Raw genomic sequence first — 16,760 nt, forward strand, 5'->3', positions numbered from 1 at the left:
TGAGCCTTAATTGTAAAATAGGATTCATTGGCACTAATTTGACGTTACAAGCACAATTACCCTTAGACACTGTTCTACAAACATTGCACCTAAATGCTATAGCATGCTACCATTTACACACACAATGGTCAACATTTAGGCGTATCTACACCAAGCATTGATATGGCTTTAATGTCTGCGCCTATAAATGCCAACTTACATGGCATTCTATAATAGCAATTACACCCATAATTGCTGTTATAGAATTGGCCCCTAGCGCCCAGAATTTTGGCACCTAAATTTGGACAACGTTTGGGGAGTTTAACCCATACTAACTTGTAGAGGAAGTAGGACTTAAATTTATTATAAAATTTACAACCCGTCTTTCCTCTTCTCAAAGTAACTGCCCAGGGTGGCATACGTAATAGCTTGTTATTTTATGTTTCAATATGTCAACTGGACTCACCCAAGTGTTGAACATGCTGTCTGGTTTCAGCTTTCTCAGTGTTGGTCTACAAAAGATAAAGAACGAGGCATGTTTGAATGACTGGAAACATTCAGATCTATCCACCACACAAATGGAAGTCAAAGTAGGTGAACACAATTGCCCTGCTTATCGCTGCCATTTTTGAAAGGTTTTAAAAACTGAAAATATTTAGGTGATCTTTTACTACAGTGCGTGAAACTCTTAGCGCGTGAACTGGCATGTGTTATTAGTGTATGGCTGCTTTAATAGCAACCCTGGTGACTTGAAAGTTAGGGATGGTCCCAAGAAACAGGTAGACAAGGAAGGAAATTGTGGAGGCAGACACGATCAAAGGTAGATGAAATTTTAAAAATCGTTATTATGGTAGATTAAGTAATGCCCGACATGGCCGTGTTCCACCCTACACAAGCAGCTTCAGGGGCTTAAACTTGACCTTATGGTGTCAAGGATTCACATCACCATGAGGCATTAAAGGACCTCTTAGTTCCAGATGGGGGTTCCTATGTGGGCATCATGAGCCCTCATCTGGAGCTAGGAGGTGTTGTAATGCCTCATGGTGATTTGAATCCCTGACACCATAAGGTCATGTTTAAGCCCCTGAAACAGCATGTGTTGGATGAAACACGGCCATGTCGGGCATTACTTTAATCTACCATAATACAAATTTTAAAGATTTCATCTACCTTTGATTGTGTCTGCCTCCACAATGTCCTTGAAACTCAGGGGGCAATTCTGTAATATAGGCGCTAACACTTATTACGCAAATAAATGTTTAGAATAAAGGCATTTATCTGCAGTTTCCTCTGTTCCTCGAACTCTTCATCCAACTGCTGTAAACCAACAGACAAGGCTTCAGAGGAGACAAAGAGCACGCTACACTTCTATAAGACATAAGACATAAGCATCGCCATACTGAGTCACACCAAAGGTCCATCTAGCCCAGCACCCTGTCTCCGACAGTGGCCAATCCAGGTCACAGTCACCTGACAAGATCCACGGAGCAAAGCATTTTGTACTGCTTGTCCCAGGAATAGTGGATTTTTCCCTACGTCCATTTAATAACATTCTATGGCCTTTTCCTTCAGGAAGCCGTCCAAACCTTTCTTAAACTTTGCTAAGCTAACCGCCTTAACCACATTCTCCAGCAACGAATTCCAGAGTTGAATTACGCGCTGAGTAAAGAATAATTTTCTCTTATTTGTTTTAAATTTACTGCACTTCACCTTCATTGCATGCCCCCTTGTCCTAGTATTTTTGGAAAGCGTAAACAGACGCTCCATATCTATCTTTTCCTCTCCACTCATTATTTTATATACCTCTATCATATCACCCCTCAGCCGCCTTTGCTCCAAGATGAACAGCCCCAGCCGCTTTAGCCTTTCCTCATAGGAAAGTCGTCCCATCCCCTTAATCATCTTTGTCGCCCTTCTCTGCACCTTTTCTAATTCCACTATATCTTTTTTGAGGTGCGGCGACCAGAATTGAACACAATACTGTAGGTGCGGTCGCACCATGGACCGATACAGTGGCATTATAATATCCTCATTTTTGTTTTCCATCCCTTTCCTAATAATACCTAACATTCTATTTGCTTTCTTAGCTGCAGCAGCACACTGAGTAGAAGGTTTCAACGTATCATCAATGATGACTCCCAGGTCCCTTTCTCGTTCCGTGACTCCTAATGCTGAACCTTGCATGACGTAGCAATAGTTTGGGTTCCTCTATGAATTTTGCTGAACTGTCGCTGTGTGACCAGAGAGGGGTAATGATCATACTTAAATTTCTGGGTCTCTATCACAGTGGCGTAGTCAAGGGTGGGCCTGGGTGGGCCCAGGCCCACCCACTGGGCTTAGGCCCACCCAGTAGCAGCACACCTATGAAGTGTCTGGCAGGGATCCCCAAGCCCCACCAGCCGAAAATTCCCAACAACTGGCCTTCCTGCATACCAGCCTTCCCTCTGATGTATTCCCGCCTATGCAGAAACAGGAAGTTGCATCAGAGGGAAAGCTGTGGGGGCCAACATGAGCAGTGTGTATTAGTTGCTGCTCGCTGCCAGTGAAAATCTGCTATTTAAAAGGTGTGGGGGAGGGGGATGTTTGAGAGACCATATGGCAAGCAGGCGAGAGAGGGAGAGACCAAATCACTTGTGGGACAGGGCAGAGTTCTGCCCACCCATTCTGGGCCCAGGCCCACCCAAAAGTGGGTGTCTGGCTACGCCCCTGCTCTATCAGTGATCAGCCACTGGAATTGGTTTGAGTTGACAGGATATCATTACACTAGAGCCATGGACCGATGTCTCAATAAGAGACAAGTTACAAATCAATCCCACAGTCATTGGTAATAAGTAATCATACTCCAAATAGAACCAAGACTATACGCTTACTGCTGAAACACATTGATGAATGATATAACTCCACAAATATCAACACCAATGTGTATACATTTTAAAAAAAGTATTTTACTTTAACAAGTTCTTTTTCATTTTTCATATTTTTAGAGAAACATTTTTTAAGAGTGCCCTCAGCAACAACCGCTATTTTTAGGCAATACTGTTTAATTGCCAAGTGGCATAGAACCTCTTTCATCGGGCTACTCTCGTAAGTTTTTTTTTTTAAGTGCTGTAATGTGTATGCCAAAGTGCTACTCAGAATACAAAAATGAAAAACAAAAACTTATCTGAACAATGTTGATTGACAACTATCACTTCGCCCTCATTTGCTCATGTGTAAGACCAGTTGGTCAACTTCCCCTGGAAACGCCCGACACCGCGGGTTTCAAGAAATCTTTCATCAGGGACTTGGGTTAAGGCCACACAAACACTCAGGATAGAGCCGACTTTTCGTCACATCACTTCTTGTGAGTAAAATACTTTTTTAAAATTTATACACATTGGTGGAGTTATATCATTGATCAATGTGTTTCAGCAGTAAGCTTATAGTCTTGGTTCTCTTTGGAGTATCAATAAGAGACAGGCAAAACTTTGGGGTAAATATTCAGCCGGCGGTGGTGAGCGATTTGCTGATCATTGCCAGCGATATTCCCAGACATTCAGTCACAGGCCATGGCCACGATTTGGCACTGAATATCCGGTGTCTGCAGCTCAGGCTATAACACAGCTATTCAGAACTTAACCGGCCATGGGTTGCCGCATAAAAGTAGGATGTGTTTTATGTGGTCCCGTTTATGTGGTTACCCAGGCTGGTTAAGTGATGAATATCAATACTTAATCAGCCACTTCTACTACTACTACTTAACATTTCTAGAGCGCTACTAGGGTTTTGCAGCGCTGTACAGTTTAACAAAGAAGGACAGTCCCTGCTCGAAGGAGCTTACAATCTAAAGGACGAAATGTCAAGTTGGGGCAGTCTAGATTTCCTGAGTAGAGGTATGGTGGTTAGGTGCCGAAGGCGACATTGAAGAGGTGGGCTTTGAGCAAGGATTTGAAGATGGGCAGGGAGGGGGCCTGGCATATGGGCTCAGGGAGTTTATTCCAAGTATGGGGTGAGGCGAGGCAGAAAGGGCGGAGCCTGGAGTTGGCGGTGGTGGAGAAGGGTACTGAGAGGAGGGATTTGTCTTGAGAGCGGAGGTTACGGGTAGGAACGTAAGGGGAGATGAGGGTAGAGAGGTAATGAGGGGCTGCAGATCGAGTGCATTTGTAGGTTAGTAGGAGAAGCTTGAACTGTATGCGGTACCTGATCGGGAGCCAGTGAAGTGACTTGAGGAGAGGGGTGATATGAGTATATCGGTCGAGGCGGAAGATAAGACTTCTGGAACGCCCCCCAAATAGCCGGTTTTCACTTAGGTGCTAACAGCTTATTTTCAGTGGCAATAGTAGTGGGTAACCCCAAACAAGCAATTTAACTGACCAGTGGCTGGTTAGATTGTTCCAAATATTGATCAGTTCATAAACAATAAAGCACATTCCTCAAACTTCTTTTTGCTCAAGGTTTTGGCAGATTCACCCTGTTGCGATATTGTTAGATGGTGGAAGGCAGGGGCAGACTGTCAGTGGTCACGGCCCCTGGGCAATAAAGATTATTGGGGCCTCCCAGCCACTGCCTGCCACCCCATCGTTGCACCGCTGACCTACCGCCGCACCGCCACCCCCTCCCGAACACTACAGCCCCCTCCCCACCGCCACAGTTGCTGCTCTCCTCCCACTCACCCTGAGCCAAAGTGGGCCCTCCCCGGTCCTACCTTGAAGGGCCCTGGTAGTCTAGTGGCTTTTTGGGGGGCAGGAAAGAACCCCACTCTTTCCTGCCCGCCATTGCTACCGTGCCTGGTGCCGCTGTGTTTTCAAAATGGCTGCCAAGACTTACCGCGGTAGTGTTGCGGGTCTTGGCAGTCTCTGCAGCCATTTTTAAAACACAGCAGTGCCAGCAGGCAGAGTAGCAGCAGCAGGCAGGAAAGAGTGGGATTTTTCCTGCTCCTGCAGATGCCACTAGACCACCTGGGCGCTTCAAGGTAGGATGGGGGTGGGCTGTAATGTGCAGCAGCGGTGGGCAGCCTCTCTGGGCCCTTGGGCACTGGCCATTTGCCTAAATGGTCAGTCTGCCCCTGGTGGAAGGATACTAGGATGCCATCTGCCATGATCTAGCAAACACAGTTTCTGAATTCACATCAGGCAGGTAACTCATGCACTTACATTTTAAATGCTAAGCCCTACTCATAGTCAACAAAATGCCATTCTGTCAAAGGATAGCACAAAGGTGTTTTAGCTGCTTGCCTTTCTGTACAAACTTCTCTTCATAATTATTTTAAAAGTCAAACTGCCAAACTGTATCTGCTGGGTTTCCACACTGTCTGGCAATATTTTACTGTCTAATTTGAAGAGCTGGGAACGAACAGTGATTTAAAAAAAAAAATCAGTTGACAAATTTTGGTAATGTACAAATTATAGAGATGAAGATCAAAAAGCATTTGGGGTTGTGAAGTTCCACCACTACCCTACAGGCAGAAGCGTAGCTAGGTGGGTCGCCAGGGGAGCGGCCGCTCCCCCAAATGGACTTCTGACAGCTCTGGCGCCTATTTTTTTTTACATGATCTGTCATTGGTGCCATTGGCAGTCCACACTCTCCACTCCCCCCGCACCCTCAACCTGGCTACGCTTCTGCCTGCAGATGGCTCTGTTTCTTGAAGGATTTCATGATGAAATGAAGTTCCACCCTCCCACCATCAGGTGTTGGTATGTTTCTCCCAGCAGGTTTGATTTCTTCTGCTTTATGGTTCCCACTTCCTTTCAGAGGCTATCTTGCTTGAGATCATTTCCTGTCTCACCTGCTTCCTATACCTGAGTTTGGTCTTCCACCACTCTAGCGTTTGCCTCTGTCCTATCCAAGCCCCGATCAGTTCCTCCTAATTTCAGACCCCAATTCCCTGATGACATATTTTAGACCCAGACTTCCCACTGTGATCCACCAGACCCTAATTCCTTGCTATGCTCTTGTCCCAGTCTGCTCCAGTCTCCAGTGTGGCCCTCCTTTTGTGTGATTGTCTTCATGACAGCATTTAGCTGTGTCCAGCACTGCAACTCTGGGTGGCCAGAGCCTGGTGCCTGTCAGCACCTGATGACTCAACCCGAGGGGAAGGCAGCTACATCAGGCAGAAATCCACATCTTCCTAGTTTTGGGTTTCTCTTGCTGCATCCTTGAACTTCAGCCAGCATACCACTAGGGTCCCTCCTGCTTGACTATGAGACTCATCACAAAAAATGGATTAACAGTATCTTTTTATAGGTTCCTGTCACCTATAATTTTAGTCAGGTCTAAACGAATGAAGGTTTCAGCTCAGGAAAAAACCCAAACTTTCACCTCTAGGATGGAACTGATAAGTAAAGTGGTCCAAAAACACAGGAGGCCCAATTTGCAAAATTTACTAGGGCTGAATGCCTAACTTTATGCTCAAAATGTTATTAAACTCCTAATTTAGGAACAAGAAAAGTGGGTGGCAACAGGGGCAGATCTAGGGCAGGGAAAAGAGTTAGAAGCTTAGCACTGAATTTAGCACTAGTTGCAAAACGTAGGCTCATAAGAACATAGCATAAGAGCGTAAGACTTGCTGTACTGGTCAGATGAAGGTCCAGTGGCAGTCCACATCACAAAATATCTGGCAAAGTCCCAAGAAGTGTGAAGATTCCATGATACTTAATCTCAAGAATAAACTGTGGCCTTCCCCAGGTCTAATTTAATAATGGTTTATGGACTTTTCCTCCAACAATTTGTCCAAACCTTTTTAAACCCAGCTATTTTAACTGCTTTACCGCTTGCTCTGGCTTAACTATGCATTGTATGAAAAAATATTTTCTCCTATTTGTTTTAAATGTGCTACTATATAATTTCTTGGAGTGTCCCTTGATCGTTGTACTTTTTGATAGATTCATGTTTACCCAGTCCTCTCCACTCCAGGATTTTATAGATCTCTATCACATCTGCTTCTTGCTGGCCTCCCACTTAGTCACCTCTCCCCTCTCCAGTCGGTTCAAAACTCTGCTGCCCGTCTCATCTTCCGCCAGGGTCGCTTTACTCATACTACCCCTCTCCTCAAGACCCTTCCCTGGCTCCCTATCCGTTTTCGCATCCTGTTCAAACTTCTTCTCCTAACCTATAAATGTACTCACTCTGCTGCTCCCCAGTATCTCTCCACACTCGTCCTTCCCTACACCCCTTCCCGTGCACTCCGCTCCATGGATAAATCCTTCTTATCTGTTCCCTTCTCCACTACTGCCAACTCCAGACTTCGCGCCTTCTGTCTCGCTGCACCCTACGCCTGGAATAAACTTCCTGAGCCCCTACGTCTTGCCCCATCCTTGGCCACCTTTAAATCTAGACTGAAAGCCCACCTCTTTAACATTGCTTTTGACTCGTAACCACTTGTAACCACTCGCCTCCACCTACCCTCCTCTCTTCCTTCCCGTTCACATTAATTGATTTGATTTGCCTACTTTATTTATTTTTTGTCTATTAGATTGTAAGCTCTTTGAGCAGGGACTGTCTTTCTTCTATGTTTGTGCAGCGCTGCGTATGCCTTGTAGCGCTATAGAAATGCTAAATAGTAGTAGTAGTAGTGTCTTCAGCTGTCTCTTCTCCAAGCTGAAGAGTCCTAACCTCTTTAGCCTTTCTTCATATGAGAGTCCTTCCATCCCCTTAATCATTTAGGTTACCCTTCTCTGTACCTTTTCCAGTGCCACTATATCTTGTCTGAGATTCAGTGACCAGAATTGCACACAGTACTCAATAGGCGGTAGCACCATGGCGCAATACAAATGCATCATGATACTGTTTGATTTATTCTCTATTCCTTTCTTAATAATTCCTAACATTGCTTGCCTTTTTGGCAGCCACTTCATCTAAATCTAGATAAATGAATGGCAGGTCTATGTTTATAATCAACAAGTCCAATATTCAGCCATTGGTGGCGAGCGCTTTGATCACCACTGATGGCATATTCCCAGATGGGAAGATGTGACGTCATACATTTGTCATGTGGCAGATCACTTTTTTAAAGTCGATAATGAGAATACATCACATGCTTTTAATCTAATCAACATAAACATGTCCCAAACATCAATATGGAGCACAGGTCATAAAAAGTAACATTTTAGTATCTGGAGACCATCAGATCTAACTGCCTCACACAGCCATCAGAACACCATGTGTTCTATCGCAATAAGCGAAATGGTGTGGTGCAAATCCTCATAGGCTCTCCTCATTATTTTACAACTATTTATTACATTCTTATATTTCTTTTTGTCAGACAATATATATCTCATGAAAAAACTAGTGTTTCTAAGAACACTTATCTTAAAAGACAGCAGCTTGAAGATATCAGAGGGGGTTCTCTGATATCTTTGATACCTCTGATATCTTCAAGCTGCTGTCTTTTAAGATAAGTGTTCTTAGAAACACTAGTTTTTTCATGAGATATATATGGAGGGGCATAATCGAACAGAAACGCCTATTTCCATGGGCGTTTATCTCCGAGAACGGGTCCGTGAAGGGGCGGACCGAATCGTATTTTCGAAAAAACATGGACGTTTATCTTTTTTTGAGCTGGGCGTTTTTGTTTTTCAGCGATAATGGAAACCGAAAACGCCCAGCTCAAAAACGAATAACTCCAAGACATTTATTCGTGGGAGGGGCCAGGATTCGTACTGCACTGGTCCCCCTCACATGCCAGGACACCAACCGGGCACCCTAGGGGGCACTTTTACAAAAAAAAAAAAAAAAGGTAAAAGAGCTCCCAGGTGCAGAGCACCCTTCCCTTGTGTGTTGAGCCCCCCAAATCCCCCTCAAAACCCACTGCCCACAAGTCTACACCATTACTATAGCCCTAAGGGGTGAAGGGGGGCACCTACACGTGGGTACAGTGGGTTTGGGGGGCGGTTTGGAGGGCTCCCATTTACCAGCACAAGTGTAACAGGTGGGGGATGAGCCTGGGTCCACCTGCCTGAAGTCCACTGCTCCAGTGACCTGCATACTGCTGCCAGGGAGGTGGGTATGACATTTGAGGGTGAAAATAAAAAGTTGTGAAACAGCATATTTTGTGGTGGGAGGGGGTTTGTGACCACTGGGGGAGTCAGGGGAGGTCATCCCCGATTCCCTCCAGTGGTCATCTGGTCATTTAGGGCACTTTTTGGGGCCTTATTCGTGGAAAAACAGGGTCCAGGAAAAGTGCCCTAAATTCTCGCTAAAAACGCATATTTTTTTTCCATTATCGGCGAAAGGCGCCCATCTCTGATCGGCAGATAACCACGCCCCAGTTCCGCCTTCACCACGCCTTCGACACGCCCCCATCAACGTTGTCCGCATCCGCGACGGAGTCCAAATTCGGCTTTTGATTATACCGCTTTATTCGTTTTTGGGAGATAAACGTCTATCTCCCGATTTGGGTCACAATATAGGCGTTTTTCTCTTTCGATTATAAGCAGGATAGTCTGACAAAAAGAAATATAAGAATGTAATAGTTGTAAAATAATGAGGAGAGCCTATGAGGATTTGCACCACACCATTTCGCTTATTGCGATAGAACACATGGTGTTCTGATGGCTGTGTGAGGCAGTTAGATCTGATGGTCTCCAGATACTAAAATGTTACTTTTTATGACCTGTGCTCCATATTGATGTTTGGGACATGTTTATGTATATTACTCAATAGTCCCCACATCTTTTTCTTTGGTGGTTTTTTGTGAAGAGTCTTTTAATCTAATCAAGGCACTAACCCTGGAAGCGACTTGATATTGTAGTACAATAGGTAAAAAAGTAACTTAATGCAACAGAGGTGCAAAGTCACACAGTACTCTGGATTTTCTATGTGGCATTGCCCAGAACATTGACCAACTTTCGTGCTTTTTAATTTTCTCATATTAATTTTCTACTACTACTACTTAACATTTCTAGAGCGCTACTAGGGTTACGCAGCGCTGTACAGTTTAACAATGAAGGACAGTCCCTGCTCAAAGGAGCGTACAATCTAAAGGACGAAATGTCAAGTTAGAGCAGTCTAGATTTCCTGAATGGAGGTATGGTGGTTAGGTGCTGAAGGCACCTATATAGAAGTTTATAAAATTAACTTTTTTTTCATAAAGTTTGTGTGCTAATCTCTAATTTCTGTGTCTTGCTGTAGTTTTTTCTTACAAAATTACATTGATTTTTGCATCAGTATCCTGTCTCCTCTTTTGTTTAGACCAATTGTCTTTTAGACCAGCGGATCCATTAGCAGTTATGGACCAGATTCTATATAAGGTGCGTAAAAAATCTGCGCGGTAAACATTTCTGGCTAAGCATATTCAATAGGCGGTGCCTAGGTTTAAGCGCAGTATATAGAATACACTTAGTTGATATCCCAGCACCTAAAACTACACGCCTCCCTTTACACCAATGAAAACGTGGCGTAAATCCCAGCGCATAGAATTATATGCACTGGGCCATATTCTGTAACTACACGTCAATTTAGGAACGCCCATAAAATGTCCATTTCCCTGCCCATGCCCCTTTTGAAGTATGCAATTAGAATTTAGGTGCAATTCATTGCAGGATGCGCTTTGCGAGTTATACATGTAAATTCGAATTATTGCCAATTTGTGCTCATTGTTGCCTGTTACGTGCTGTTATTAACGTTGATTAGCTTGATAAGCCAATTAAGTTACACACGTTGTTATGGAATATGCTTAGATTTCAGGACGGACTGCTAGGTGCGGTATATAGAATCAGGTGGTATGTATTTTAGACCAATTGTCCATTGGACAAACTGTCATTAGACCAATTGTTGAGGGCCCAAAATTGAGGCCCTCGATTCATATTCAAAAGGGATTGTGTGGATAGGAGAGGCTCCTGCCTGACTAAACCCCACATAAGTACATAAGTATTGCCATACTGGGACAGACCGAAGGTCCATCAAGTCCAGCATCCTGTTTCCAACAATGGCCAATCCAGGTTACAAGTACCTGGTAAGATCCCAAAAAAGTACAATACATTTTATGTTTCTTATCCTAGAAATAAGCAGTGGATTTTCCCCAAGTCATTTTAATAATGGCTTATGGACTTTTCCTTTAGGAAGCAATCCAAACCCTTTTTAAACCCTGCTAAGCTAACTGATTTTACTACGTTCTCTGGCAACAAATTCCAGAGTTGAGTGAAAAAATATTTTCTCCAATTCATTTTAAATGAACTACTTTGTAGCTTCATTGCGTGCCCTCTAGTCCTAGTATTTTTGGAAAGAGTAAACAAGCGATTCATGTCTACCCGTTCCACTCTACTCATTATTTTATAGACTTCTATCATATCTCTTCTCAGCCATCTCTTCTCTTCACTTTTGAATGAACCCTTTCCACACCTATCTTAATATTATACCACACCATTTGGTGATCACTGGATGCCAGATAATTAGAAACACTCTCCCCATTATAACACTAAGTCCAGTATGGCCCCATCCCGTCTGGGTTCCATTACCAACTGCTGGAATAGTTCTCTCCTGTAGAGAATCCAGGATCTCCTTGTTTCTAAAGGACCCCGCAATAGGGATATCCCAATCAACAGCGGACATACTGCCTCTTTAACAGCTATATCTTGAATGTGTTCAATTATATCTCTGTCTGTGAAGAAGGCCTGTATATCACACCAATGGAAAAACATTTGCCAGTCCCTCTTTCCAGAGTTGACCCACTGTGCCTCTTCCTCACCTTGGCCCTTTCAAATCACTGTTTCCGAATAATATGGACTTTCTTAAATGGACTGAAACAGGGAGTCACATCTGCAACGGACAGACAGTCATTTGGCAAACTATTCATCTTGAGTAAACAGAAAGGGAGGATGTTTGGATTGTTCATCTTCAGAAGTATTTCCCAATTAGTTTGAAGAATATGCCAGCACTCACTGGATTGAATTCTCCTTTGTGTCTGTTAATTGCTGTGCTCCGACATTTTGCCCGCTCTGCTCTGTAACATTGAAAATAAGCTATTGTTTGGGGAAGATCTTACCTTCTGCTCCTACTGAGCTGCTGTAGATCATTCTACACGTGTACCAAGCTCTCAACAAAAACCTATTATAATTATTTATTGCTTCCGCTGCAGAACTCGACCTTGCAGCGTCTAAAAATGATGTGCAGCTGGTGCAGCAGACGAAGGTTTGGGACATACTTGGTCCACTGCAAAAGAGAGCTGCCACTCCTTCAAGCCATAATTCATACAACCACATATGAAAATGGCACTTATTGCTGTGCAATTAAAGTGCTATTATGTTTTGCTTCTTGTTTTATGGTGTAATACTAAAGCTTTTTATTCAACCCAGTTCTTATGACTGTTGTATCTAATTCTTAGATCACCCGCGTCATGCTTTCCTGTTCAGTGGGGATGTGTTTTCATTTCATTTTGGAAAGAAATGACAAATGAACAAAATTCCACTGACTAATACACCACCTAACTTTTAAAACCTCGCCCTTCCAGCCCTACAAGCCACTATTTTTAATGTAGCACTGATGGAGCAAGGGGAATTGGGGATTGGTTCTCTCCGTTGAGTGGTAATGCCGGTAATTGGGAAGCAAAACCAGCGCTGGGCAGACTTCTAAGGTCTACGCCCTGATTGTAACTGAATAGATATGGATGGGCTGTAAATTTAAGGAGCTTCGATGTTGGCTTCAGAACTTTTAGTACAAGAAGAGTGCTGGGCAGACTTCTACGGTCTGTGCCCTGAGAATGGCAAGGACAAATCATACTCAGGTATACATATAAAGTATCTTAAACCATGTAAAATTAGTTTATTTTGTTGGGCAGACTGGATGGACCGTTCAGGTCTTTAGCTGTCATCATTTACTATGATACTAGGTCCCCTATGGAACCATAGCAAGTAAATAGCAAGTATAGAAGAAATGGGACAAAGTCCCAGGAATCTTTTATTTACCTACCTGGATGTGTTTCTAATGTCCAGGCAGGTACCCACCTAGGCAACAGCGATCGTCACATGATGTGGTTTGATATAAGAGCAAATGGTGAAATGTGGGAATACCTGAAGAAAGAGCTGACGATATGGGTAGACACAGGAGAAGTGGAAGGGCAGTAGTCCAAGCTGAAAGCTGTTATAAATATGGCAAAACATCTTTATGCAAGGAAAGTAAACAAAAACAAGAGAAACAGGAAGCCTATGTGGTTCTCCAAACAAGTGGCTGAAAAAATAAGGGCAAAAGAGGCGGAGTTCAAGAAATACAGAAGAATACCACAAAAGGATCACAGAAAAGATTACCAGATTAAACTCAAAGAAGCAAAGAGGGAAATACGGTTAGCGAAAGCACAGGCGGAAAAAATTGGCTAAAGATGTAAAGACAGGTGACAAGACCTTTTTCAGACGTATTGGGGAAAGAAGAAAGGCTAGGAATGGAATTGTAAGACTGAAAGAAGCTATGTGGAGAGTGATGAGGATAAAGTAAGCAACTACTTCTCCTTGGTGTTCATTGAAGAAAATCCTAGAGAAGGATCATGGTCAGCTACCGCACATTCCTTAATCTTCATTTTCCCAACTGTAAAGGTCTAAAATACAAATTAATGCACGCATCTACCTTCTCCTATATGAGCACGCAGCTCTGGAACGCGTTGCCACGCAACCTGAAAGCGATCTATGAACTGACCAACTTCCGCAAACTACTGAAGACTTATCTCTTTGACATAGACGGTCGGTAGCCCAACTGTTTGGGAGGCTAAAGGGGGCGGAACTTACCTCCATACGCTCCGTGGCAGCGACGTCAATGAAGAAAAAGACTACAGGCTTGCCGCCAGCTTCTCCCTTCTCTCTGCACACAGTGTCCCGCTCTCACGGAAACAGGAAATGCATCACCGCAGAAGGCGGGACACTGTGTGCAGAGAGAAGGGAGAAGCTGGCAGCGAGCCTGTAGTCTTTTTCTTCATTGACGTCGCTGCCACGGAAATAAAAGATCAAAATGCGCGGGGCGGGGGGGGTGGGCTGCATCACAAGCGGAAGTCCACGATTGGGCTGGGGAGGCTTAGCCTCCCCAAGCCTCTTATACGGGGCGCCTATGCTCTTTGACAAGATATACCACAAAGATCAACACATGTAAAAATCTCCAAATATATCCAGAAATGTCTTATAATATCTTCTGCTATACCACTATCATGTATTCCACTACCATGCAACCCAAAATCCTTCTGTAAAACCGAATGTATATTCTCTTCTTATTTCCAGTATCCATGATGTATTGTAAGCCACATTGAGCCTGCAAAGAGGTGGGAAAATGTGGGATACAAATGCAATAAATAAATATTCTGGAAATGGAGTGAATATTGCACTGTTCATGGTAGAAAGCATTTATAAACAACTTGAAAATCTGAAAGTGGACAAAGCTATGGAGCCAGATAAGATACATCCCAGAATACTGAAGGGACTCAGACAAATCCTAGTGAGACCACTTAAGAATTTATTTAATAGATCTTTAGAGATGGGAGATGTTCTGTGGGATTGGAAATAAGCAGATGTGGTCCCTCTTCACAAAAGCGGGGACAGGGAAGAAGAGAAAAACTACAGGCCAGTAAGCCCCACATCAATGGTAGGAAAATAATAGAGTTGCTATTGAAGGAAAAGATAGTTACCGCCTTGAGTGAATTCCTTCAAAAATGCGGTAAATAAATCCTAATAAATACAGTAAATAGTTAACTTTCTAGAACCCAGTGGTTTGCAGGATCCAAAGCAACATGGTTTTACCAAAGGAAAATCCTGCCAAATAAGTCATAAGTACATAAGTAATGCCACACTGGGAAAAGACCAAAGGTCCATCGAGCCCAGCATCCTGTCCACGACAGCGGCCAATCCAGGCCAAGGGCACCAGGCGAGCTTCCCAAACGTACAAACATTCTATACATGTTATTCCTGGAATTGTGGATTTTTTCCAAGTCCATTTAGTAGCGGTTTATGGACTTGTCCTTTAGGAAACCGTCTAACCCCCTTTTAAACTCTGCCAAGTCTGATTGATTTTTTTGAATGAGTGACCAAAGAACTGGATAAAGGACATGCAATAGATGTAATCTACTTGGATTTCAGCAAAGCCTTTGATAAGGTTCCTCACAAGAGACTCCTGAATAAACTGAGAGGGCTGAACTTAGGATTCAAAGTGGTGAACTGGATTGGAAATTAGTTGACCGACATAACAGAGGGTGGTAGTAAATGGAATTTGCTCAGAGGAAAAAAAAGTTGAGTAATGGAGTGTCTCAGGGGTTGGTAATGGGACCAATTCTGTGTAATATTTGTGAGAGACATTGCTGAAGAGTTAGAAGGAAACGTTTGCCTTTTTGTGGATGACACAATGGGAGGAAAGGGGAATGGTCCTTTCTGTGGTTTTTTCAACTACATTCAAAGTGCTTTACATAGTATATACAGGTACTTATTTGTATCTGGGGCAATGGAGGGTTAAGTGACTTGCCCAGAGTCACAGGGAGATGCAGTGGGAATTGAACCCAGTTCTCCAGGATCAAAGTCCGCTGCACTAACCACTAGGATAAACCCAGAGGAAGTAGAAACCATCTGAATCAATCTCCAAAATTTAGCAGAATGGTTAATGTGAAGTGCAGAGTGATGCACTTTGCAGAAATCCAAAGGAGATGTACGAAATAGGAGACAAGAGATTGATAAGCACAGCTCAGGAGGGGGACCTTGGGGTGATGGTGTCTGAGGATCTCAAGTTGATGAAACAATGTGATAAGGCAGTGGCTATGGCTAAGAGGTGCCCTATTGCTTTCCTGGGATATCTGGGGGACCAGTCTACTAAAAAGCTGGGTTCTCCTACATCCCAGTGGCTTGATTTTGTGCGTTTTGCACTTGGACCGTGTTTTTTTTTTCCAAAAATGGACCAAAAACCAAAAGTTCAAAACAGTATTTTCGAAAAAAAGACAGATGTTTTTCTTTTTTGAAAATGACCTTTTTTTCTATTCAGATTGTGTACATTTTTTGCAAAACATCCAAAGTCGGACTTGTTAACTTTGGCTACATTGGTTGTGATGTTTGTGTGCAAATAACACACATGATCATCACCTAACCTTTTGAAAACCTCCCCTTCCAGCCCTACAAGCCACCATTTTGAATATTGCACCAATCGAGTAGGAGGAATTGGGCAATGCTTCTGCTCCTTTTGGATCCTGGCCATAGCAAGTAAATTATGGGGTGGTGCAGAAGGGATGGGACAAAGCCCCAAGCATCTTTTATTTACGTTTGGAAACATTGTTTTTGATTTTTGTGTGGAAGTAACATACATGACTACAAATCCAAACACAAAGATACCTTCTATACATCCTTACTATGGAGTGGTTCAATCCTTTCATAAGACAACACCTGGCCAGGTCTGAGTTTTCAGGATATCTGTAATAAATATGCATGAGATAGATTTGCATACCTCCTGACTCCAACATATGGTAGTGAATCTCATACATATTCATTACAGACATCCAGACAACAAGATCAATGAGGTGTGAACCCAGAACCTATGGCGTCAAACCTCGGTGGAAATTTGGTGCTGCAGAAGTCACATGCTTGATTTTTTTTTGGTCCTCTGAGCATGTTGTTCCTTTTGAATCTTAAGTAGGCTTAATTGAGGACATCTGACAATCAAGGGGGCAGAGCCGAAGAAATTGATACTGTATCAAGGGCCTTCTATTTGAAGTTAAGTGTAATGGATGTCATCAGTAATTATTCTGGTTTACATAAGGACTCGCTCCTTGGCAGATGAATTGCATAATAAAGTGAAATACGAGATACTGAAAATTGGAAGATAATTCAGACTTGCTTGCTTAAGGATATGTACTTGTC

At 43.2% G+C, this 16,760-nt stretch overlaps 1 protein-coding gene across 1 annotated transcript in view; it reads right to left on the reverse strand.

Annotated features, from left to right (window-relative positions):
* CASQ1 (calsequestrin 1) overlaps positions 1 to 16,760 on the reverse strand; it is a 109,027-nt gene that overhangs the window by 19,356 nt on the left and 72,911 nt on the right. The window contains 1 exon segment of the mRNA XM_030187108.1: positions 446 to 491. Coding sequence (XP_030042968.1) covers positions 446 to 491 — 46 coding nt within the window.

The sequence above is a fragment of the Microcaecilia unicolor genome, chromosome 14, assembly GCF_901765095.1.
Source record: "Microcaecilia unicolor chromosome 14, aMicUni1.1, whole genome shotgun sequence".
NCBI classification, from domain to species: domain Eukaryota; kingdom Metazoa; phylum Chordata; class Amphibia; order Gymnophiona; family Siphonopidae; genus Microcaecilia; species Microcaecilia unicolor.